A 27,218-nucleotide genomic window follows, 5' to 3' on the forward strand; every position below is an offset into this window, starting at 1 on the left:
TATGATATTCCGCCATGTAGGTGATCCTTCTTGTGCGCTGGAGTACAGCAGCCATCATTAAAAATGTAGACGATCAAAGCCTCTTTCTCAGACAATCAGAAACATGCCCGGTGCTCGCAAACTAGAATTTGAACTGAGGCAATGTGTGAAGACCTTTTCTGGAGGATGGCCGCATGCTCACATAGGGTGTACGAGTAAAAGTCCCTACCAGTTATTTTGTGCATGACATGCCAATCACATGCAAAGTAGCTTAATTGAAAATCTTGATGGCCAGGATTGATCATAAATGTTCAATGCACCAGTTGAAAAAAAAACATTAATCAGTAAGCAGGAAAATGGTAGGCATCAGATCTGTACCGACTCAACCCATAAAACTTCATCATCGGGTGCCTGATACTGTCTTTTCGAGACTACGTACCTTGTCTCCCTGAGATCTATGTGAGGTGCTATCAGATTAGAGGCCAAAGTGTTAGTTCCAGGCACCAGCAAAGAAGATCCCTGATCAATCTATACAAGAAGCTTTTTTTGTATCTCATTGGTTAATAAACCAAAGACAAGCTGGTCCAGCCTATCCCATGCTTGACCTCATCAACAGAGATAAAAAAGCAAAGTCATTTAAGTACTTTCAGTTAAATTTCAGCCACCCTGCAGCCATTATACCATACCTTTGACCTTTATTTGCAAATTTTGCCACTCATAGCATTCAAAGAATCAGAAGCAATGGAAATGTCTTTACACTCGATGTCAGAACAGTTTCTCCTATGATAAATAAAATGTACAAATCATGTTCCCTTGCATCAAGGACCAGATCTTTTAAAACAAAGAGAGAGAGAGAGAGAGAGAGAGAGAGAGAGAGTTTCCAAAGGTGTTTGTTAGCCACAAAACAGGAGGAATCAATGATCAATGATGATGCATCCTTACTGAAAGATAATGTTTTGCATTGTTGGAAGCATGCTACTTGGAAATTGATTCAAGAATAAAATCTTGTATAAAGAAGATAATGGCCTGCACATCAACCGAATATGCAAAGAATTATTCCTTTTTTCTTTTTGTATTTTTAGGAAAACTCATGCTTAGAATTTGCCATGTCGAATGATCTCTCAGATCATTCCCGTCTTCTGTCCCCTCTTTGCTTTTGAATTGGTGCAGATGAGCCACCTTTATCTTCCAAGGATGTATTCCGGAGAAGAGAAGAAAAGTAAGGGAAAGTGAAGAGAATAATGATGAATCTCCAAAATGCCTAATACAGCTGGTGGAAAAATCATGAGTGGAACATCCAAAAAATGTTTAAAAGATTTCAAACATTAGTGTTCCTATCAGATATCAAATTCTAACTGAAAGACAAATCAATTACCGAGGCATAGTAAGTATTAGATTTCTTTTGCCATGCTTGGTTTCTTTCTATCTCATCAGGTAACTTAGATCTTTGAGCAAGGCTGGACTCTAATCTTAATTATCTCATAGTCCTAATTCTATTCTTTCCAAATTACGAGTATGTCTTTTTTATGCAAAGATTCTTATTAGTGCTCTTGTTTAGACTCAGATGAAGCTCCAAAACTTTATATCCTCACAATTAAGTATTGCTATCTGTACTATATTGATGTTAGTTTATACACAGTCTGTACCAGTTCTTTGCAAATGTTTCCTCTTAGTTTGCCATGCATTAATCATCAGCATTATCCTCACACTTGTCCCAAAAGCAATGCTGCAATTAACTTCTATATCTACAAAAGCTACCTTGATGACTCCAGCAAATAAAAGCAGGTCTTTATATGAGAAATACACGTGTTACATGTATTAAGATTTAAGAATTTCAAATAAGAATTTGCATCCTGTTGCTGCAAGGCTAGGGATCTGGGAGCTAAACTGATCGAATGAAGCAGGAGAGGAAGGAGATCGCGATGCGGATCAATCCACCCTTCGGAAACCTGTGAAAAAAGCCAAGAAACCGGAAACCTGATAAGGATTCCCCGACTCTCGACCCTCCGATACTTAAGTCAGTGGCTAGCCTTGAGAATAGGATGGAAAAGAGGAGAGAGAGCAAGAGAAAGAGATCGAAAGGGGCTAAGAGGAGACTTGGGCGGAAACCAAGGTTCTTTCGTGAGAACTGACAAGGTTTCGCACCAGCAGAGTCCCCCCAGTTGCCTGGATCTGGACTTACTGGTAGAGGATCTCTGGCCCCTTATTTATAGGGGGCAGTGAGGCCGTTTCAAAGTTTGTTAGGCCATTTAGAGTTGGTTAGGCCATTGTGGATAGCCGTGAATGAGCTGGATTACAACCGTCTGAGAGGTCATGGCCAGCTGTAGCTGAGCTATGGTCCATCTCAGTAAAATATCGGGGTAATATAGGGAGAGCTGTCTGCTAGTGACAGTCGTAGTTCACTCCGGTGAAATACCATGGTGGGAAAGAGTCCGATTACTGGCGACACGATTGATATTGATATATAACTGAGGTTTCATTAGAGAAGGCCGGGTGATGTCAGCTGAGACCATTCGCCTCGGGTGCGAGGGGTGCCAGGGTATCTTCAGTAAGGTCGGTCATATACCGACCTAAACCACCTTGATAATTCCCTGGTGCAAAGGCATCTTTAGTCAAGCCAATCATCTACCGACCTAAGCATATGTTTCTTTTCCCATGCTTCAAGATTGATGATTCCCTGACTTCCCATAAGGGCGCCACGTGGCTTGGGATCGATTTAGTATACCAACACTTTGCCCCCTACTTCCCATATCTGAAGTGATAGCTATCTTATCGAACATAGGAAGTAGAAAGTTGGTTCGAGGGTTGAACTTTTATTCATGATGATTGGGAGCTCACCGATCTATGAGCTAGATTTTACCTGTGCCTCTGTCGGTCTAGTGGTCCATTCTTATTTGTGCTTTTCGAGGCTTAACCGCCTTGATGATTAGATATTACTTGTGTCCCTCAAGGGTACACCGACCTAACGGTCAAGTAATAGTTGGGGCCCTTCGAGGCATTGCCAATCTGGAGATCGGATAATGCTTGGGCCCTTCGGGGCTTTACCGACCTGATGGCTTCACCATCAAATATAAATGCATCGTATCTCAATAATATCAAAATCGATTGCTTGGTTGAAAATGAAGAGATCTGACTTTTCAGAAAATGATTTGCTGGATCCGCCTATCATCATTACTGGAAGGGCGATATTTGAAAATGTCGAATAGGTGCACCCATCTGTCAGCATCTTATTGGTCAATCACCATGATCATGGAATGATCTATCATGGCTGAATCCGATGACGGTATGCTGAACCGTCGCCTGACAAAGACGCTCAATGAGCAAGCTCATGTTCGACTCATTAAGAAGCTCGATGAGCCAAGATCAATGAGCTTTTGAGCTCAAGCTCCAGCCCGAGATGGTGTTCGTTAGCTTAATGAGCTCAAGCTCGAATAACTCCTTGTTCGAGCTCAAAAGCTTGTGAGTCTTAATCATTAAGAATATGTAATGACTAAATATTCTTTTATTATTTATACAATAATATCCTAACATCCTTCATATAAGCTATTGTAACCTTCAAATTTTTTTCTTTTCCTTTAAACATTCATTTACACATAATTAGTCATATATTTTAAGCATAATAATAGTTATTAGAACTAATATAAATATTTTAGACATATTTAACAAGCCGAGCTCGAAAGTTTCATTTTCTTAGCAAGCCAAGCTCGAACAGAATGTCTGATTATTTGTCAAACATGAACACGAACTCGAACATGAGTCTTGTGTATTTGAATCGAGCTCGAATAAGGGGATGTTCGAGCTTAGCTCGGCTCATTAACACCTCTATCTGTATAGGCTGGACACTTATGTGGCTCTAAAAAGAACCAAAGAGATATCTACGATCATCAAATTGTGGTGAATACTTATCCATGCAAAGGTGAGAGATGAGATCTTCATAATTTTGCTTTGCTAAAATTTTATTTCCTACATATAGATCCTAAAAATATGATAGGAATGATCTCATGAGATGAGATCTGTAAAATGCATGTTAGATAAATTCACCTTCGTTACATGTATAAAATTTTTGTTGTTCTAGCATACATGCTTTAAATTTTCCTTCAATAAGATTGTTGACTGACAAGATATGATCTTAGAGCGAATCGATATAAAGAACAACACAATAGACTCATTCCCTAAGGTCTTATCATAGCAGTAGTTTGACTGCCACCTTGATTGCATGGGCATCAGATATAGGGGCGATTGGCTTTAGTACAAGTGAGAGATTGAAAGAATAGTGCCCTGCAAGCCAATCGCATGTACTACAAGAAATTTGATTTTTTACGATAAAATTTTAGCGATGAAAAAATATTTCATCATATAAAAATCAAGGGCTAATATTTTTTGTGATGAAATTATTATTTTCGTCGCAATAAATAGAACTTCGACGACAAAAAAAAAATTCATCACTAGACTTTTGGTTTTTGCGATGAAAAATTATTTTATCGCTAAAGATTTTCTTTTGCGATGTATGCATGTAGCTACGAGAGACATGATTAATTCAAAATGATAATCCTTTTATGGCAGCAACAATCAAATCAAAACATAAGATATCGGGACCATAATAGGCTATTGAATGTATTAATTTCTTGTATATTGAAAATATCCACCATAGTGATATATTAATGTAAAATAATGCTACCACTATCCAGCATGGAAAATATGATATCATATTTCCAATTCCCATACTTGGTCCAATTAAGAAAGAAAGAAAGAAAGAAAACCAAAAAAGCTTATGCTTAGCCTCCTCATTCTAGTTCTTCCAACAAAACAACATTCAAACTTCACCCCAATAATACCAGATTTTAAAGAAATCTAGAAACAAATTATTCCAACAATATCATTCCATAGCCAAACAAAATGTCACCCCAATAATATCAGATTTTAAAGAAATCCAGAAACAAATTATTCCAACAATAGCATTCCATAGCCAAACACCAGATAAGAGATATAGTTGAAAAGGTAATATACATTTAGTAAGTAACAAATAATGATCAGTCAGAGCAGCATTCCAAACTGACACAAATGACAAGCCTTTGCCAAAATGCTACTATATTTACAGCAACATGAGGGAAAGGCCGATTACAGAGCTAAGAACCATTAAGAGTAAACTAGCATGCATGAAAAAATAGACAAAAAAAAAAAAAAATCTACTAATGATCTAACAACATTAGGCTTTTCTAGAAGCATATCTGTCATCTCAATGCAGTAAGGGTCTCTTAGATCCATTTGCTTCAGCAAGTTCACTAGCTTTTGCACCATCCGACATATACTCGCATACCAAAGATGAAGAAACAAAAAAACTATACAGATACTAAAGGATATAAAAAAACATTTTTCTATATTTGGAAAGGCACAATCTCACACTGTTTCCACAATTCAACTAGCAGTCACTTAACCAATTAAACTAGTAACAGTGGGAACGAAGAATATTACTTCTTGTAATCATCCCATTTTGTGAGGTGGTATCGGCATGTGACAAGAGTTTCACGGTGACCTCCTTCTCTTTTATACTCAATAAAGTTGACCTTCTTCAGGCGTTTCTTCGCATGAAATTTTAACTTCCTCATGCTTGCTGTTACAACCCAAGAAAGAAAAATTAGAATCAGAAAACAAAAGACACGAAATGAATTCCCAGGCTTGTGTGTTAGTATCCTTCAATTTTATCTACCAGTGAAATTTTTATGTACAATTTGATCAAGCTCGGATTGAAACTAATTTCCAGCATAATATTTGAGATCAAGCTCTATCTATTTAATACTACATTGATTTTATTTTCGGATCACACATCAAGATAAAATCAATTCAATCTTTTTGAATCTAATATATATATATATATATGAAAGCAGAAACGGAGAGAAAATATGTTAGCAAGTTAAGTTGTCTACGTAAACATCAACTTATCACCTATGAATGTCATGTGGATTAAAAAAAATCTACAAAATATTATTAAATTAAGTGAAAAAAAAGTATTATAGTATTAAATGATTGAATTAAAGTCCATATATACAAATTAGATGATGTGATTAAAGCATGATATTATTGTATTTTTGTAATTAAAATCCACTCATGTATGTAACCGACAATATGGATTGATATCAAGAATTTAGATAGACAATAGTTGCCATATTGATTTATTAGTCTAAAAAATAATTAATTTTAAAAAATAATCAATGATATGACCTAGAACCCCATACAACATGCGGGCTCAATATATATATATATATATATATATATATATATATATATATATATATATATATATATATATGAAAGCAGAAATTGAGAGAAAATATGTTAGCAAGTTAAGCTGTCCATGTATGCATCAACTTATCACCTATGAATGCCATGTGGATCAAAAAAAATCTATAAAATATTATTAAATTAAATAAAATAAAATTATAGTATTAAATGACTGAATTGAAGTCCATGTATGCGAATTAAATGATATGATTAAAGCATGATATTATTGCATTTTTGCAGTTAAAATCTACTCGTATATGTAACCAAAGATATGGATTGATATCACGAATTTAGATGGATATTATGTTGCCATATTAATTTATTAATCTAAGAAATAATTATTTTTCATAAATAATCAATGATATGACCTAGAATCTGCACATAACATGCGAGCTCAAAACTAGTGCTAACAAAAATCGAACCCCTATCCTCTTGCTCAAATGGAAGAAACTGTATCTCCTTTGCTAAATAAATACAAACAAACAGTTTAACTGCTAAATCTATCTCATTATTCCTTAACAATCAATATTGTCCTTCTCCAAAGCAAGTTATAAATCATCAACTGTTCATCACGAAGAATTAGAAGATCACTCAAATTCTGCAATTATTGAATATCATCTGTTCTGTAAAGACAACTGTCACCTCTAACAATTAAAGATGTAGATATTAAGCTTGCCGTATTTCTTTTATTTTTGAAAATAAATACATAAATAGATAGATGGATAAATAAACAATTCCTTTCAACATATTAAAAATCTTCCACATACAATAGCGTGAAATGAAATCTTGCCATAGAAATTGAGTTTAGATGACACAAAAATTAACATGAAAATTAACTTGAGTTTAGAAGATTAAAATTGCAAAAGTGAACATATAATTGTCTAAGCCCATGGGGTAGATCCTATTTAAATAATTTAACATTACATCATGAGCTAAAGTTAAGCAAATCTATTTTATTTCCCAGCTGACGTGGGACTAATTTGATTCGTATACCATAAAGATCTGTTCTTTTGAGGATAAAATATTTATCTAGAAATTTATATTTTTATGAATAAGTATTTTTTAGATAATATTTAGATAGAAAAAAAATTATCAATATTTTTTTTGTGCATTCAAAAATGACTTGGGGATCTATTACCCATATTCTTTTACATTATTAGTTTTTTAGATAAGTTGCTAAGATCTATCCATATTTTCTATATTATCTTTTATTATATAAATATTATTATATATTTTATAATAGTATATAATATAATATAATATATTATATATTATAATATGTAATATAATATAATAGATTATATTATATTATTATAATATATTATATTAGATAATATTGTATATTATTATATTATTACTATGGGGTTAGGGATATATTAGAAATGAAACAAAAAAGATTATTTTCTTGGTTGATGAAAAAATGACTTATCCACCTTTTAGATGAGTAAGACTTTTTTTCATTTAATAGATAAATACTATTCATGAAAAAATAATTATTCATCTTAAAAAATAAAAATATAATTAAATTGATCAATAAAATTTAATTATTTTTTTAATAATATTTATCTATAAAATAATGATGTCTAAAACATAGGGAGGTCGAAGTGAACCCACTCCAGACTATAGCCAGTATGGGCCTCAACCAATCATTGGCATGGGACACACTGTCTTCCCATACCCTTTTTTTTTTTTATTCCTTTTAAAAAATATTATATTATGTTTCGGCCATTTTTGAGAGTTTTTGGGAGGGCTTCGTATTTCAGGTCTATTTGGCCAAGCTTTTGGGAGGAAGAAGCTGCTTATTTTTCAAACAAGTACTTATTTTGAAAAAATAAGATATTTGGCCAAGCTTATTTTAAAAAATAACTGCTTCTGAGTGGTAGTAGAAATAATTTTTCTGCTAGGAGAAGAAAGCAGAAAATTGGAGCTTCTCCTTCGAAGTAGAAGCAAAAGCATAAAATTAATTTTTTCAAGATAAAAATATCTTTATTCAAAATCATTATTTATTATAACTATTCCTATTTATTTTCATGTAACCCTCCCATTATTCCTAACCTCATCGCCCTTTCTTCTTCCTCTCTGCCTCTTTCTTCTCCTCCTCCAGATTATTGTGGCTCTTAGAGCAGAGTATTACTTAAAGTTTTGTTTAAAGACTCCATGCAGAACATCTCCTCATGCAGGTTTTCATTTTATCAAAGACAAGCTTGAAGGACATGATAAATGCTGTTATGAGATGTTTAAGATGGAAAATTATGTTTTTCTTGCCTTATGTAGAACTTTACAAGAACAATATGGTTTGGAATCAATAAGAAAAATGACCATAGAGGAGATGGTTGCTATGTTCTTAATGGTGGTAGGACATGGGGTAGGGAATCGAATGGTTCAAGAACGATTCCAACACTCTGGAGAGACTATTAGTAGATACTTTCATCAAGTTTTAATGGCATGTTTGAAATTGGCTATGGTCGTTATTAAGCCAAAAGATCATGATTTTTCGAATGTTCACCTTAAAATAAGAGAAGATGACAGGTATTGACCATATTTTAAAAATTGCATTGGAGCTATTAATGGCACGCATGCACTTTGTGTTGTTCCTTCTAAGGAGCAAATTAAATACATAGGTAGGAAGGGGTTCACTTCCCAAAACATAACGGTCTTATGTGATTGGGACATGCGCTTCACGTTTGTATGGCCTGGATGGAAAGGTACTGCTGGAATATTTAACAAAGCACTTAGGAGGCAAAATCTTAACTTTCCCCGTCTCCTACCAAGTAAGTATATTATGCATCATATCATTTTATTATATAAATATTATTTTCTATATAATATCAATTAATTATATTTTTTTTGTTACTTGGCTTAGGTAAATATTACTTGGTAGATTCAGGCTATCCAATAATGGTTGGCTATTTAGGACCATATAAGGGTGAACATTATTATCTCTCGGATTTTAGACATGCTACTAGTTTTAGAAATCGAAATGAGGTTTTTAATTTTTTTCATTCTAATTTGAGATACACAATTGAAAGAACATTTGGAGTATGGAAAAATATGTTTCCTATTTTACGTTCAATGCCATCATTCAAGTTTGATACTTAAGTTCATTTTATCTCGGCTACTATGGCTATACATAATTTCATACGATGACATTCTTCCATTAATATTGAGTTCAATCGTTATGCGTTATGCTGGTGATGACATTATGTTGGAGATTGAAGAAAGAGATAGGCTCTCTGGCATTCCTCTAGAAATGCAAGGCCGATTTTTTACTATTATAGAGTTGACGTGTAATAGAATTAAGAATGAAATTATTGAGAACTCTCCTCGTGAATGAGTTATTCTTCTTCTTTTTTGATGTAAATTTTTAATATTTAATAAATGATGTATTTTGATACATGTATATTATCATATAAAAATTATATAAAATATTCAATATGTATTATCTTTGATTTAATTATATTTATATTGATTAAAATTTTTAATATATTTTTTGTTATTTAATTTTTTATATTTTAATTAAAAAAATAAAAAATTTAATTAAAATTAATCATAATAAATATTTAAAATTATTTATTTATTTAAATAATATTAATTATAAAGTAAATTTATCTTTTTTTTCACAGTCAAAAATATTTTTTTTAAAAAATTTGTCAAAAACAAACTATTTCTTACAGATAAAAGTGTTTACCAAATAATTTTGTCAGATATAAACTATTTCTCTGTTACATTACTTCTTCTAAAATTTTATTTAAAAAAAACTTATTCAAAAATAAGTTGGCTTTCACAGTTTGACCATCAGGCTCTCTAATTTTTGGACCTTCCATGCCTTAACACGTGCCCACCACCTATCTATACAATACGATGAACGAGAGTCCAGGGCTCTCTTAGGGCGCGACGCGTCTAGCTGGGATTGATTTTCGGCAGTATTTTATTTTGTTTTTTTGTTTTTTTTTTTTTTTCTTCAAACACTTCTCGAGCCCTAGCGAACGCCCGCCTTCTCGCCGCCACCGCCTTGCAGAGCCCTCGCGCATGACCACCTCTTCCCTACTCTCTTAGCCGTCACCTCCCGCTGGTCTCCGTCGTCGCTTTCCTTCTCATCATTACGGCGTCGGCCATCCCCTCTCCAATCTTCCTCAGGTGCGTTCTTTCCCACAGATCTCTTTAACGCTGATCTCTAATCTGCTCTCCTCACCGCCACCTCCCACCGGTCTTCGCCGTCATCTGCCTCCGCTTCCCACATTTCCGAAAAAGAAAAAAAAAAATCAATCTATATAGTAAAAAGTTTTGCTTTTTAATTTTTCCACCGTTCCTTTGTTTTCTTTGATTTTTTTCTATATTCTTCCTTTGTTTTCGTTGTGGTATTTTGTGAGTTCCAATCGTGTGGGAAGAGAAGTTAGATCCGTGAGTGGGAGACTGGAGCGGCCAGGAAGTTTAGACGATGGCTAAGGTGGTTTTTTTCATGTGGATTTGTGAAATTGTGTGATCTGAGAATGTGGGAATCCCAATCGTGTGGGAAGAGAAGTTTAGATCCGTGAGTGGGAGACTGGAGCGGCCAGGAAGTTTAGATTGTGGCTAAAGTGGTTTTTGCATGTGGATTTGTGAAATTGTGTGATCTGAGAATTTGTGACTACACATTTTGAATTGAGAATGTGGGATTTATGACTACACATTTTGTGTGAGAATTGAGAACTATAGGTTACATCATTCAGTGAATTTATTTGTCTGAAAAATTAAACACTACGAGTTTAATGATAAAAATATATGGCGATGAGATATTAGAGAAAATTGAAAAAAATTAATATGTGGGATTTGTGACTACACATTGTGTGAGAACTGAGAACCATATGTTACATGATTTTTAAGTATAAATCAATGAATTTATTTGTCTGAAAAAATAAACACTATGAGTTTAATGATAAAACTATATGGCGATGAGATATTAGAAAAAATTGAAAAAATTAATATGTAAGAATTTATAGTTTAAATCTGAATATTTTCTTTCTTTTTACTATATAATTGTACCGATGAACACAAAATAATTTATAAATTGAGGGTACACGAGGGTTCGTAAGGGGAAGGGAGGGGAGGGTAAAGAATAAACCTGTTTGGTAAAATTTTTTGAGAGGTAAATTTTTTTGAGAGGTAAAGGAGATTCTCAACAGAGCCCCTCACTTACTCAATTTTCTGTATCTTCTGTATCTTCGATTTGGGGTGTAACGGAGGGGAAGGTTCAAGCTTAAGTTTTATTTTCCTAACTTATCATTAATAAAATTTTAAAATTACAATTAGACCATTATATATTCTATTTTTCCAACCGTGTTTTGCTCTTCGTACAACTCAGAAACCCTATAGCCGTCCCTTCACCTGCAGGCCGCTCCTCATGCAAATTCGGATATCACGATCTTTGGAAGGCAGATTCCAGTGACAGAGATTCAAAACCTGCCGGTGTCTGAGTTGACGGTAATCTACTAGTGAGAAAGGACATATTTGTCAGAATATATATAAAAGTTCTTCTACCCCTCTCTTAACCCCTCTATCCAAACAAGGATAAAGTATGTACCTTTCTTTATCCTTTCCCTCTCTTTCCAAACAAGGGTTCATTAATTCCCTTACCCTCCTCTCCCTTCCCCTCCATTACCTTCCTCTCCCCTATCTTTATGAACTCTCGTGTACCCCCAATCCAAACAAAGCGTTAACCGACCCGACCCGACGGTACCCCTTTCCAATCTCCATCCCCTTCTGCCCTAGACTCTCCCTTCCTTCCGCTTCCCCTTCCCCTTTCGTATACCGAGCTGCTATTTCCCGTTGATCTCTTGTGACTCATCTCTTCGGGTAGTAGAGATAATTTCTTCTTCTTCTCGAGGGAGCTTTGCTTGTTGTTGTGGAGGGAGCTTTGCTTGCTGTTGGGAAGAGAGAGGATGAATCGGAGAACAGAGTTCATAGTTGCGTGTGTTTGTGTTTCTCCGGTTTTTGTCATGGGAAATAAATTGAGATGATTCTGTTATCGGGAAAATCACTTTTTCTCCTTTTACTGTTGAAAATAGTTTTTTAATAAAAATTATGATTGTCATATCAATTTTTCTTTGTTTTCTTCGGACGAGCCATATCAATCAACATTGAGAACCTGTCATTCTGTTAGTCCGTTTCTTTTTTCCTCCCAGGGATTGAATTAGATTGGACTCATATGTAACCAACTCTTTCTTCTTTGTGTCAGGCCCATTGAATTTTGGCAGTTATTGGTAAATCAGATTTCGGAATTCAGCAGATTTAATGTGAATGTAAACATGTAATGCTTCTGAAATTAAAGCCTTTGAATGCGGTTCAGATGTAAAGGCCTATTTACTTATCTGATAATTCTATAAATTTAAGATAATAATATTAGATGCAGCCACTATATGATTAATTAGATTCTAATTTCTCATTTGGTTATTGTTTGGTCTAAATTCATTATATGCACCCATTAGTATCTGATTCATATATGTATAATTCATATGGATATAAATGCTCTCTAGCTTGTATCTGCATTCATTAGAACTATTATGGATATGGCTACTTTTGGATTTGTATCTGCATCTCTCAAGAATTTATGGTTACTGATTTCAATACTTATCATTCAATGTTCATATGTGTATATGTATCCGCTGGATAAAATTGGGTGTTGATATACTGATTTTATGTTTGGGTTCAAATATCAATAATTCATTAAGCCCAAGTACAATTTGATGTTATTTGTAGATTATCTACTATTTGTAATTTTGTACATATGATGCTATAATATGTAATCTGAAGTTCATAACTTAGTCCATGCACAACATTCATATACTTTTGCAGTTTTCTCATGGATTTTCTTAGATTTTTAGATTTACCAAGATAAGCTATGAATATTACACATTAAGAATGCCTGACATAATCTACTTTAAGAATTTAGAATACGTGGATATGATTATGGTGTACCACTGCAACATTTGACATTCGTATATTTTATATTTTGGTCAAGCATTTTTTTTCAATTTTAATATTTATCCAAATAGTTTTTGGCCATTATTAGTATTTCAGCCTGTGTAGAAACAATTGGAGTTGTTACGTTAAAGTCAATCCAGAATGATAAGACAACGCATTCTGTTCATTTTTATGCTACAGACCAAATCCTTGAGTTTTTTTTGTCCGCATGAGGTTTTGAACATATGTTAATTGAAGCTACCTGATCTTTCAGTCAATTGCTTTTTCTCTATTTGTCAAAGAAACAGCTAAGTTGTAACATTTGAAACATTATGAGTAGTGCTCCAAAGAGGTTGCGTGAGGGAGGTCATTCTACTCCTTTCAAACGACCACTTAAGGAAACTGGCATATACTCAAGTCTTGGAAAGCTAATTCAACTAGTTGCTAGTAAGATCTGAAATCATGCCTTGGTTCCAGCATGAATTGACATGTACAAATAGGGGTGGCAAAAATTGATTCGATCTGCCAATCGGATCTGTGTTCGACCCATCTTAAATAGGTTTGGATTTGGATTAAATAGGTTCGGATCATAAATGGATCAACCTGTTTATTAATCGGATCGGGTTCAGATTTCAGATAGCTGACCCACCTAATCTGTTTAATCTGTTTAATAAATTGGTTGGAATGGATCGGGTCGGATTAGGTTGTAACCCATAAACCCACAGGCCTTGGGACTAAATATAAAACCTAAAACCTAGAAGCAATTTGAATCCATTCGCCATTCGCTCGTTCGCTTTGCCTTTCTGATCTCTTCTGATCTTTCATCTTCCCTCTCTGACTTCTAGATCTAGGGTTTCCTCCGCTCCACTCCTTCAATGGGTGCTTCCTCCTAGCGGTGGCTAGGGCTCCTCCACTCCTTCAGTTTCCAGCTTCCTTCCCAACGACGGCCGGGTGAATTGTGGAGCACCTCCCCTCTTGCGGTTTCCTCTGGTTTCCTCCTTCGATCTTCCTTTGTCGTCGATCCTTGAGAGGAGGGCTTGTCAGGCCTCGGCCATCGCTGAGAGAGGGTTTGTGCTGCAGCTGCTGCTTGGCACCTTGGCCGCTCGAGATCTAGGGTTTTTTTCCCTTTTTCTCTTTCGGTGGCTGGTGCCGAGGGAGTAGGCCACCTGAGATCAAGGATTTTTTCCCCCTTTTGACCTTTTTCTCCTTCCGTGCTTCTTTAGCCTTTTTCAAAGTATATTTTCTTAATCCTTAATCTAGGGTTTTTGAATTTTTTTTTTTGGTGTAGATCAATTCTTTCTTCTGTGTTTATTTGTTGGTCTGTTGGTTGACTGTTACATGGTGTTCCATAAGCATCCGTTCTAATTAGAGATGCAAGATTAGTTGGAAAACTATTGTTCCAAACTGCATCATGGTGTTCCATACTTGCATAGTTTGTTAAGAAATCTTCTAATGTTAGCAGTCTTGCTGTTTATTTTTTGAGGTGCTAGGAAGATGATGTTTGACCTCCAATAAGCTTTATTGCAATTTGAATGTTTATGGTTTTGGTTATTTGTCATAAAAATCTCAAATTAGTTTCCGATATGAGGTGTTAAAGTCTGTCTACTAATTGTGTCTGATGATGTTATGCAGTAGCTTAGCTTATGATCAATCCTCGTAGATTACCCTGATAAAAAAACAGAGGCGAAGACTCCAAATTTAAGTTTATTTGCTTTTGATGTCTGATTTGATGTTTATATTTAAGTTTGTTGTTAAGTTTAAACTAAATAGGTTAAAATTCAAATAGTATTGGGCTAAAGGCCCAAAAACAACCAATTTTCTGAAACAAGCAGGTTAAACTGGTCGGATCGGGTTGGATCTGGTAAACATGTTATTTATTTAGTAAACAGATTAAATGGGTCGGGTCGGATCGATTAAACAGGTTATCTGTTTAATAAACAGATTAAATGGGTCGGGTCAGGTGACCTGTTTAATAAATAGGTCAGGTTTAGATTTGAAAATCTGACCTGTTTAATAAACAGGTTGGATTCATATTAGATATTTTTTAACCCGACCCGCATCCGACTCGACCCGTTTATGATCCGACCCGATCCGATTGCCACCCTTGTGTACAGAGGACGATCAAAATAGAGATTAACGAATAGTTCTGCGGCACTAAATAAATACAGGGGAAAGAGCGGAGATCGGTCTTCTTTGGTGGTGGTGGTCGATGGGAGGTGGTGAAGAAAGCCAGAGGTGGCAGTGGTGGTTGCGACTAGTGACCAGGAGTGGGAGGCGCCTTTTTTAATGATAGTGATGACCGATGAGAGGTAAAGAAGAGGACTCGAGGTGGCGTTGGTGGCTGGTGGCGATTGTTGCCGAGGTCGTAGCCTCGTGGAGGCCTTGAGGCTTGTGGTTAGGGTTCGAGAAGAGAGTGGGTTAGAGCGGAGAAACAACGAAGTGCTAGGGGACAGTGGGGAAGATTAGGGATCGCTCGAGGAGGTGACAATTTTAGCCAACCCATCGGGTGTATCGGATCTGATCCAAATGAAATGGTTTTTATCCAATCCGAAATCAATATAGATTCTTAAAAAAATATCTGAAATAGAGTCGGATTAGATATGGATGATAGTATACCCTAATCCGAATATAATTTGATATTAATCTTACTAAATAAATATGATAAATACATCAGGATAGCATCTACAAAAAATATTAGGACTATCAGTAAATGAGGAGGACAATACGATACGTTTACCAACTGATGAAACTTTAGTATCACATAGCATCTTTCAACCTATAGTATTTTTTTGTCCTATTTGACATAGAACTTTATCTTTTAGTATTACTCTATTTAATTATTTTTTTTTTGAAGGTTGTTAGTATTTGTACCCTAATAGATCTTTGATTTCTAAGTCAAGATGGAAGTCAAACTTCCACCCACATGGTGGTTTATTTAAAAGAACCTTTGGGATCTCCTTTACGTGTGGAATCATGTGTGAAATCGTGGGAAGACCATTGAGAACGGTGTAAGAAGAAAGAGAGAGGAGAGTTATGATATCTTGACTAAATCACGCATAAGTAATCTCTCCTCTCTCTTTCTTCTTACACCGTTCTCAATGGTCTTCCCACGATTTCACACATGATTCCACACATAAAGGAGAACCCAAAGGTTGTTTTAAATAAACCACCATGTGGGTGGAAGCTTGACTTCCATCTTGACTTACAAATCAAAGATCTATTAGGGTACAAATACTAACAACCTTCAGAAAAAAAAAATTAAATAGAGTAATACTAAAAGATAAAGTTCTATGTCAAATAGGAGACAAAAAAATACTATAGGTTGAAGGATGCTGTGTGATGCTAAAGTTTCATCAGTTGGTAAACGTATCGTATTGTCCTCGTTTACTGATAGTCCTAATATTTTTTGTAGATGCTATCCTGATCTATTTATCATATTTACTTAGGAAGATTATATCGAATTATATTCGGATTAGGGTATACTATCATCCATATCTAATCCAACTCTATTTCGGATATTTTTTTTTTAATAAACTATATTGATTTCGGATCAGATAAAAACCATTTCATTTGGATCGGATTGGACACACCCGGCGGGTCGGTTAAAATTGCCACCTCCTCGAGCGATCCCTAATCTTCCCCACCATCCCCTAGCTCTTCGTTCTTTCTCCGCTCTAACCCGCTCTCTTCTTGAACCCTAACCGCTAGCCTCAAGGCCTCCACGAGGCTATGACCTTGGCAGCAATTGCCGCCAGCCACCAATGCCACCTCGAGTCCTCTTCTCTACCTCTCACCGGTCACCACTATCATTAAAGAAGGTGCCTCCCACTCCTGGTCACTAGTCGCAACCACCATCGCCACCCCTGGCTTTCTTCACCACCTCCCATCGGTCACCACCGCCAAAGGCCACCACCAAAGAAGGCTGGTCTTCACTCTTTCCCTTGTATTTATTTAGTGCCACAGAACTGTTCATTAATCTCTATTTTGATCGTCCTCTGTACATGTTAATTCATGCCAGAACCAAGGGATGATTTCAGATCTTATTCGAAAAGATTGAATTGATTTTATCTTGATGCGTGATCCGAAAATAGGATCGATATAGTGTTAAATAGATAGAGCTTGATCTCAAATATTATGCTGGAAATTAGTTTCAATCCGAGCTTGATCAAATTGTACATAAAAATTTCACTGGTAGATAAAATTGAAGGATACTAACACACAGGCCTTGGAATTGATTCCGTGTCTTTTGTTTTCTGATTCTAATTTTTCTTTCTTCGGTTGTGACAGCAAGCATGAGGAAGTTAAAATTTCACGAGAAGAAGCTCCTGAAGAAGGTCAACTTTATTGAGTATAAAAGAGAAGGGGGTCACCGTGAAGCTCTTGTCACACGCCGATACCACCTCACAGAAAGGGATGATTACAAGAAGTAATATTCTTTGTTCCCACTGTTACTAGTTTAATTGGTAAAGTGACTGTTATTTGAATTGTGGAAACAGTGTGAGATTGTGCCTTTCCAAATATAGGAAAAATGTTATTTTATATCCTTTAATATCTATATAATCTTTTTGTTTCTTCATCTTAGGTATGCGAGTATATGTCGGATGGTACAAAAGCTAGTGAACCTCCTGAAGCAAATGGATCCAAGAGACCCTTACCGCATTGAGATGACAGATATGCTTCTAGAAAAGCTGTATGTTGTTAGATCATTAGTAGATCTTGTTTTTGTCTATTTTTTCTTTTTATGAATGCATGTTATTTTACTCCTAATGGTTCTTAGCTCTGTAATCGGCCTTTCCCTTATGTTGCTGTAAATGTAGTAGCATTTTTGCAAAGGCTTGCCATTTGTGTCAGTTTGGAATGCTGCTCTGACTGATCATTTCGATTACTTGTTACTTACTAAATGTATATTACTTTTTCAACTATATCTCTTATCTGGTGTTTGGCTATGGAATGATATTGTTGGAATAATTCGTTTAAATCTGGTATTATTGGGGTGAAGTTTTGTTTGGCTATGCAATGATATTGTTGGAATAATTTGTTTCCGGATTTCTTTAAAATCTGGTATTATTGGGGTGAAGTTTGAATGTTGTTTTGCTGGAAGAACTAGAATAAGGAGGCTAAGCATAAACTTTTTTGGTTTTCTTTCTTTCTTTCTTTCGTAAGTGAACCAAGTATGGGAATTGGGAATATGATATTATATTTTTCGTGCTTGATAGTGGTAGCATTATTTTACATTAATATAACACTATGGTGGATATTTTCAATATACATGAAGAAATTAATGCATTCAATAGCCTATTATGATGTCGATATCGTATGTTTTGATTTCATTGTTGCTGTCATAAAAGGATTATCCTTTTGAATTAATCATGTCTCTCGTAGCTGCATGCATGCATAGAATTTCTCATTATTACATGTCCAAACCAATTTCTTGGATTTTCTGCCCAATCTTATTTCTTCATTGTAACACAGACATCCATTTATAAATTTTAGTTATCTTTCATATTACATCCCAATGGACTTCATTATCGGAATATCTGGTTTGCATTGTAATAAAGCCATCCATTTTCTAACCAAGAGTTTAGATTGATATTCTTTATTGTCATACCAATTTCTACATTGCATGTAAATGAATAGATGCTGGGCAGGAAAACTATGGAAGCTTACATCTGAAAAACTTTTCAATAATTGCTTTTATCACTCACCATGCAATATAAGTATGTCTGCTGCAAAAACTCGAGCATATATTCCAATTTACCAGAGTGGGTTAAACCTCTGAAACTGCTTTGCATACATTATTATATCATCTATCTGACTCCATATAACAAAATGGAACATTCCAATTCTGATATATACTTCAGAGTCTTGAGTCCAGCGGGCTAATTAAGCCATTCACAGTCATGTGGATCTGTACCTCTTACCATATCACCCTACCTGAAATAAATATTCTGCAATCGTTAAATATAACAAAGAGTGTGTAGAATTAAAAAGAAAAAGGAAGAAGAGTGTCTTTCTAGCTTCACATCATCTTTCAAATGTTTTGCAACAGATCCTTGACATATCAAGATATCTCCAATGGTCTTGTTAATTGTGATAGATATTGATCCATCTGAAGGTTGACTGTTGGGGTGAGAATTGGGGAGGGGGGAGATAGATGGAGAAATTGAGTTTGTGAAGGTTCTTTGAGAGGGGGAGTGGAACGATGCAAGATTGGCTGATCTGTTGGCCTAGGGTGCTAATCGGCTATCAATCACTTATATTGGGTCTGGGGGAGGTGGGAGATCACAATGGGAAGGCAGTGTTGCCTCATGAGGCATGAGAGGGGTGTGAAAACAAAGCCTTTTATTGGGAGAGGAGGGAGAAAATAGAGCTGATGGTTATTTTTGGTATGGGGTTTAAAATTATGGAATAAACTTATACAATCCTCCTAGTAAAGCAGTTTTCTCTGGGTTAGCCTGTCAGAGGAAGTTTGTGAGGTTAGTTTATTCTAGGTTAAAGGAATTAAGTTTCCAGTGTTTGGCAAAATAAAAGGGTTAAGTGCCTTTTTCTGCCCTGAACCAAATGCAGCCTTGATATTATTGCAGGGAAGAGAACCACGACTAGATTAGGGTCATGCAACTGTTATTTTTTAGAAAAAGTAGGGTGATGCAAGCATGCTGGGATATCATTTATTTTGTCAGTGTGACTGAGAGTATTTGCTTGGTGTAGTACTCTTTAATTCCGCTTCTTTACTTTATAATTGGTCAAAAATGCCCTTTTATGGGAAAATAGAGGTTTTGGTGTCACTAAGAATCACAGTTTGATTAGGATCAGTATAATAGTTTGGTTATATATTTTTGAGGTATTGCTATAATCATGATATTTTTAGCGATACAGGAGCATGTAACTAAATATAGATTAAGTAGCTTTGAAACATCTCTCGTAACCTCTCTCTCTCTCTCTCCAGCTTTTTCCCCTCCCTTACCTCTTCTCATTCTTGTACATTTATTTTCTGCTCCTCTCTCTCTCTCTCTCTCTCTCTCTCTCTCTTCTATTTAACTTAATTAGTGCCATCCCATTTATTTGTTTCTGATTCTTTGCTTTCTTTTGGTTTCTGTTCCCCTCCCTCACCCCAATACTTTTCTCCTCTAGCAGTCTATCATCCAAACTCTCTCTCTCTCTCTCACACGCGCGCGCACACACACACACACACACACACGCACACACACGCACGCACGCGCGCGTGCACACACACTTGAAAACCCAGCCCTTATTCTTTTGTTCTTTTAATCATTTCTTCCTCTTTTCCCTCTTTCATTAGTTTAATCTTCTTCTGTTTATGCTTTTTTATTTAGTCATTTATTATTTGTCCTGATTTACCTTAACCCCATGACAAATTTTAAACTCTTAAATTCATTTTACATCAATCTGGTATCGATGAAAATTGAGCAGTTGGAAAAGGTTGCTATTCATGGCGCACTCTAGGTTATGAAGATTTAACTGATGCAAGAAGTTTGAGAATTTGTCAGTTTAATGAGATTAGAAAACATTTGTCCCAAACTGAAGTTTTTAAACTTGTGAGCTAAGAAAAGTTATTTCTTAGAAGTGAATCGTAATATGAAAATTTAAAATTAGAAAGTTTTTTTGGTGTATGGACTTCCACCAATAGAAATACTAGTTTTTTGGTTTGAAATCTTTTCTAATGAAATCATGATGGGGGATCAAAGAACTATAGTGAAATGGACACGAGTTGGTTGACTAGGGGTTTTAGTTTGAATATATTACTATTATATAGACATGGAAGGGTATATACGACTTTGTTTTTTATCTTTTCTTGCTTATAAGGGGTTGTGACTTGGGAGTCATTTTTAAGAGATTAAGGAATCCTTTGTTATTTTAGGTTTGTTTTTCAAATTGGTGAGAGAAAAATGTGATGGACTTGATCTAGAGATTGGGTTAAAGGAACTGCTATTTTATGTGGTGGTTTTATATATCAGGGGCAATGAGAAAGGCCCTTTCACTTCTTAAGTTGTCAAAAATTTATTTGGCCTCATTAGGGTGTGTATGCAATGATCAAGTATTGCAAAACCGGCACTTGATAGGTGCGCTGGCTTGTGATTTGTATGGTACTATACCAGTCTGTACTGTATCGAACTAGGCATGCCGAACCACGAGGAGGAGAGGGAGAGGGCTGGAGAGGAAGAAGGGGAGGGAGGGAGGGGGCTTGTACCGACAAGCTTCGAAGGGATTGGATGCCCTTCGATAGCTTTGTGATGTGGGAGAGAGGCTTGAGAGAGGTCAGATTCGGAGGAGGAGGAGAGAGAAGTAGGAGTCGATTCCGAATCGATCCATTGTCGTCTTCCATTGGAGCAATGGTACGAAGCCAATTTTGAGCTATTTTCAAGCTCCATCTTGTAATTTCCCCTTCAAGGGCCAAAGAGAGGATATTGAAGCTTCATTTTCCTCCTCTCTTGCATCATGTTGGATCGAGGGGATTTGTGGATGTCTTGAATTGAGCTCTTGAATTGTGCTGGCAACGAACTTGTTTGGTTCGGTATGCCCCGAATCAGCCAGTTTGGCATGGTTCCACCAACCTTGGTCACGACAATAGAATAGGGCAATTTATTGGCTAACCTTATGAAATAAAAAGAGGAGAGGAAGAAGTATGAATGAAATAAGGAAATATAGGAATAACAAGAAGTGGCCATCCATTTGGGGCACTAGTTCTGTTGATTGAATTTGAGAAAATCTCTCTTATTCAAAAAAACTCTCTCAATTCATGATAATCTTGATTTTCACCTGCAAGATCAAATTCAGTCTTTTCCTTTAATTTTCGCTATAGTTTTATCAAATTCTATATAAAAGAAGCATTGCTGTCTCTCTCTCTCTCTAAGTGCATGTATTCAATTGTCTATCAGAATTATCCATGTAATCTGAAATTTTTGAAAATCTTGATCTGAACAAGCATTTAGACCTATGCTTTATTTGAAAGAAATCAAGACAGATTTAAGTCACTTTTCTTTTATAGAAAAGCAGCATGTTAAGAAGCATTTTTCAGTAGCTTTTTAGGTTGATTATAGGTCCAATTTAGGAAGTTCTAGAATCATTTTATTGTACTCTGTACTAGTTAGATATCATCATATATGAGGATATAGATTTTATTATTGGACTAAAAATTAATTTTTTATTTTTCTTAGAGGATTAATTACAAATTTATACAACTCCTGCACCCACCCTTGCTTTGTGAATGCACAAAAAAGGGCAAAAAAAAAAAAAAAAGAAACTCTACAGAGTTGAAGAGATGATTTATATATTTGATTTTCTTTTTTTAGTGTGTTTCCTTTTTCCTGTCCTTCAGGGTGTTGGGGCATCCTAGGGTACTTTACTGATCTGTACATAGTTGCTGAACTGTTTGGGGATACCGTAACAGTTTCTACATGATGTTTTCTCAATGTAGCAATTCTGCTTGTCATGATTACCCACAACACTTGAAAGTCAATGGAAGATTATTTCTCTTTTTTCATTAGGAGGGAAACGGCGATATATGTAACCCTTTATTTGTTCATTTTAGAAACTGGAGTTATCTAAGTCATATTTCTGTTGTCTAACAATAAGAATGACTACCATTAAGCTATGGATGTAGATCTTTTGTGAGGCCCAAACATGAATAATTTATACTTTGATTTCAACTTCATTTATTTTTCTGGAAAAAATAGGGTTGTTGGTTCTTCTTTTATGCAAGGATCTTCTTATTAAAAATGTTTTAATACTCTTCATGTTTTTAAAATGCTTGGAGAGCAATATGCTATGTTGGTCACAATTACATATTTTTACTTATGATTACCTTTCCATGCATTTCAGTTACAATATGGGTGTGATCTCGACAAAGAAGAGCTTGGCGAAGTGTGAGAAACTATCTGTGAGTTCATTCTGCAGGTAAATACATTTCTTATCTTAAAGAGAATGAATAGAGACTTTTCATGCTGCTGTCAGATTGTCCTCGCCTAATTGTCCCTTTTAGATTCACAAAGAGCAACGCAATTGTGAGAAGGGATTGATGTTTCTTTGTTTACTTATTGTGGTTGCTCATTACTGATTTAACACTTCATGGCATGCCACCATACGGTCTTCCTGGTCTATCAACAAAGCAGATCATCTATCAGAAAGAAGCCATAGCAAGTAATTCAATGTTGGCTTTTTTGGCTATCCATTGCTTATGCAGCTTGCACCTAATGGACCAAAATCATTTAGTCGGCATAATACTTCTCCAGTACCTCAAGTTATAATTTTTTTTTTGGTCTTGTATTCTAGTTCTGTTACCTATTGCTTCTACTTTACCAACATGCATTCTTGACATTCTTATTTATGATCTTTGACATTTTCCTAATTCAGCTCTTACCAGATTTGTTATGGTTCTTTTTGGTTTGCAAGTCTTTAATGTCAATTTGAGCTCAAACTATGCCGATATTTCATGATAGCTAGCATATAGTACCAACCATAACAAGTAGGCTTCTTTCTTTTTTTCCCTCTCTAAAAGAGCTGTCGCCGTTGTTTGAACTGGTCTGTTTTTCTGATGTTAGATATTGCTGATGAATTGCCATGTGCAATCAATATAGGAAAAGGACCCCAGGGAAGAACTGACTGTCTTTTTCTCTGGTATGCTGTGTTTCAGACGCAGGTTGGCATGTGTCCTGGTGAACCTGAAGTTTGCTGAGCATTTAAAGGAGGCTGTGACATACATTGAGCAGGGGCATGTACGGGTAGGACCAGAGACGGTCACTGATCCTGCATTCCTTGTGACGAGGAACTTGGAGGACTTCGTGACCTGGGTGGATTCTTCAAAGATCAGACGAAAGGTGATGGAATATAATGAGAAATTGGATGACTACGATGCATTGAATGCATAATGGAAGTTCTTTTCTAACTAATTTCTCTTTTCGCAAGAGGCTAGGCATGAAAAGTATCTGTACTTTTTGTGCGCATAGCCAGGGCTTTTGGGGGGAAAAAAAAAACTTGCCAGTATCATGCTGTGAATCGTAGTAGTGAACTGTAACATTCTGACCTAATTGCTTCTTTTGTCTCCTCTTATTATGGATAATGAGTCATGGACCAGAGCAATAAGATAAATAGGATTTATGCTTATGTTCCTTTCCTGTCTCATGATTGCTTGAAATTGCTTGACCACTAGATATGCTTGGCAGTCAAACTTATTTGAGCAGATCTTCTGACCATAGACGGTGATTTATCGTTAGATGGATTGAGATTGTTAATTTAGAAGAAAAAGTAATTTGTATCAGTTCTAGGCTGCTGCAAGTTGTGCTTATCAGAAGTGAGGCTTACGTTAAACCTCTGTGATGATATGAACTCCATTATTGGTGAGGTAGCGAGGTTGCATTTGAAACTCATGGGTTAGATGGTATAATCCAAACTGTCTCATGATGGTCTGGGTTTGTCTAGAGGTGCTATGCACTAATACCCTGTTCATGACTATGTTTATATAATGAAGATTCATTGATTTCAGCAATCTAATTCAAATGGAAGGCCCCAATATACTTTGTATTGAAAACATATTTGAGCAGGAGTAATATTTTGACAGCGAGGATACTGGCATGCTGATGTCCTCAATTGGAAGGGCTAATTATATAATTTGCAATCTGGTTGATATTCTTTTATATTATATATGCTATGCTTTTGTCTTGTAACATTTTCTTTTAATGGAAGTCTTGCAACGGAACTTGGAACAGCCAATATGCCTAAAATATCACCTCTCCTTGATGCTTATCCATAACTCCTTGGAAGGCAAAATTTAGAGACCTATGTGCAAAAAAGAAAAACTACCCTTCGTTCCGGGTGGATGATCTGTAAGTTTGGAAATAAATGATGTTGATGAGGCTATAATGGAAGGAATTTGGTATCAGGTCAATGAATCATGTGCAAATTATGTGACTTGAAACTTTCAAAGTGAACTGAAGGTAACCATAGTTTACAATAATGACTACCAGTTTGTTTAGCGGCATCGTTGCAGCAATGCTTTCAACCACCAGCTAAGTGATATGGTTGAAGTTTTTACAAATGAATGATTCCTTCAGAAGCTTGTAACAAATAGATTAATTTACATGGTATTACAAAACCAACATCCTAAATTTTTTAATTGCTTTCATTCTTGTGAGATTTGGAACCTAGAGAAACTTCATAAGTGTAATAAGATTAGGTAAATTCACTCACTAATCATATCAGTGGTGACTTTAACCATGTTCATCTGCATCTCCTTTTTTGATTGTTTTGTCCATGTGTATGTCAGATCCAAGAATTTCTTAAAACATCCTTGCCATTGGTCCCCTCCAAAAGGACTCAATCCTGAGACTAATCTTCTGCATTTTATGCGCATCGCATCTAAAGAACTAGATGTCGACACAATAAAATCAGTAGCTTCTAAAACTGAGTCTTGCAAGCATCTCTCACCAAATGCGAGAAAATAGCACCAACTTGAAGGACTTTCCCCATGAAAACCGAATTAAGGACAATGGCAGATTTGCATCATCATCATATCTCCGGGCCCATCATGAAGAAAGGTTCTAATTCTTGCTTAATGCTCCACAAAATCACATTCCCCGCTTAAACATACTTGCTGAGAATTGGCGTGTAATACCCTGCCCTAAAATGAACTGGGCGAGGTCCGTTTGACTGGCCAAGAAACTCAACCTAGAAAAGAAAATAAAAGCCCAAAGAGAGCTGCACAATCTTTTAAAGCATGGAAAAGAAAAGAGAGAGAAAATACGATGATAGCCTTTTTCCACCTGATTTCGCTACCCGGGCCTCATGCGTAGTGGTGGCATTGCATGATCGTGCTATGTGGATTTGGTATGTGTAGTACTGAAGAGCAACTTGGTAGATTGCGGATCAGTGACACGAGGATATGTTGAGGATCAAGACATCTGGGATGAGCAGTGCTTGGCTTGAAGGGCAAAGCCTTAGAGTTGACATAGAGGTGTTGAACTACGGAGCACTCATGGGAAGAGTCTAGGTTATGACATGAAGGTACGCATGAACATTGCAGTTGATTCGAGGGATCGGATTACTTACGAGCACTTGAGGATGTCATCTCTATTCAGTATAACAGTGTTGCCAAGCAGGAGCATAGAGGTGCAAGCTTGACTACGTGACTGGACTGCTGCGTGTTCATTGGTATGTCCGAAGAAAGAACTCAAGAGGGCTGGCCTTGGTGTGTGATATACTGGGACACCGCACGAATATTTGGGTAAGAAAATACTCATCTCGTGACATTTAGAGTAGACACATGCTAATAATATGCTAGTTGCTCCGTATGATCTCCATAAATTTTGACATATTAATTATAACATTTGAGTACGCAATCAATTATGTCATTTATGGTGCAAGATGTCATCCTAATAATAACTTCTATTTATTTATCATCACCAAAGTAGATTTCTGATATAGTGAAGCATAAGCCACCGAATCCTTTAGTGGAAATAGAGCTTTCATGCTACCGATACTAGGGACATGGTAGTATTTCATCACCCACCAAGAAAAGACTCTAAAGCTTGGTGTATCAGTATTTAAGGACCAATATCATGAGATAGCTAGTGAACCGGGAGCCACCAAGAGTCACAACTATATGCTAGATATGTACATCAACAACATGAACTCTAACAAGACAAAGCCAGAGAAGCCTGAAATCAAGATCAATGGTGACACAGACAAAGAAGTCAATTACCCTGTGACCAAGCAAAAATTAAAGAGTATGGATCTCTTACAGTGCACGTGCAGCACTGCAGGGTGTGGTACACCCATCGATGGCCGCTATCACAAGATGGACGGCCGTTGAACAATCTGTGCCTGAGCCAGGGCCATCCATGCACACCATGCACGTTGTTTGATGACGGTCTATCCTCTGATGGCAGCCATCGATGGGTGCACCGCACCCTGCGGTGCAGATCTGCACTCAAAATTAAAACCCTATAGCAGATTTCTAATCCTGATTTAAAAGGGAAGAATAAAACAAAGAACAGAGGAAAACTTGT

General features: G+C 36.0%; 1 protein-coding gene across 2 annotated transcripts; it reads left to right on the forward strand.

Moving 5' to 3' along the window:
- The first annotated feature begins 10,205 nt into the window (after window positions 1–10,205).
- Window positions 10,206–24,318, forward strand: LOC105040028 (uncharacterized). Of its 2 annotated transcripts, XM_010916408.4 has the most exons (6): window positions 10,206–10,395; window positions 12,473–12,544; window positions 17,485–17,623; window positions 17,780–17,887; window positions 23,038–23,112; window positions 23,849–24,318. In XM_010916408.4, exons 3-6 carry the CDS (start codon window positions 17,490–17,492, stop codon window positions 24,081–24,083), a joined length of 552 nt encoding a protein of 183 aa, XP_010914710.1. In that variant the 5' UTR covers window positions 10,206–10,395; window positions 12,473–12,544; window positions 17,485–17,489; the 3' UTR covers window positions 24,084–24,318. The 2 variants fall into 2 exon arrangements, with proteins under 2 accessions (XP_010914710.1, XP_010914709.1); XM_010916407.4 differs by lacking the exon at window positions 12,473–12,544 and having other exon boundaries at window positions 10,207–10,395.
- The last annotated feature ends 2,900 nt before the right edge of the window (window positions 24,319–27,218 follow it).

This window comes from Elaeis guineensis, chromosome 1 (genome assembly GCF_000442705.2).
Source record: "Elaeis guineensis isolate ETL-2024a chromosome 1, EG11, whole genome shotgun sequence".
Lineage (NCBI taxonomy): Eukaryota > Viridiplantae > Streptophyta > Magnoliopsida > Arecales > Arecaceae > Elaeis > Elaeis guineensis.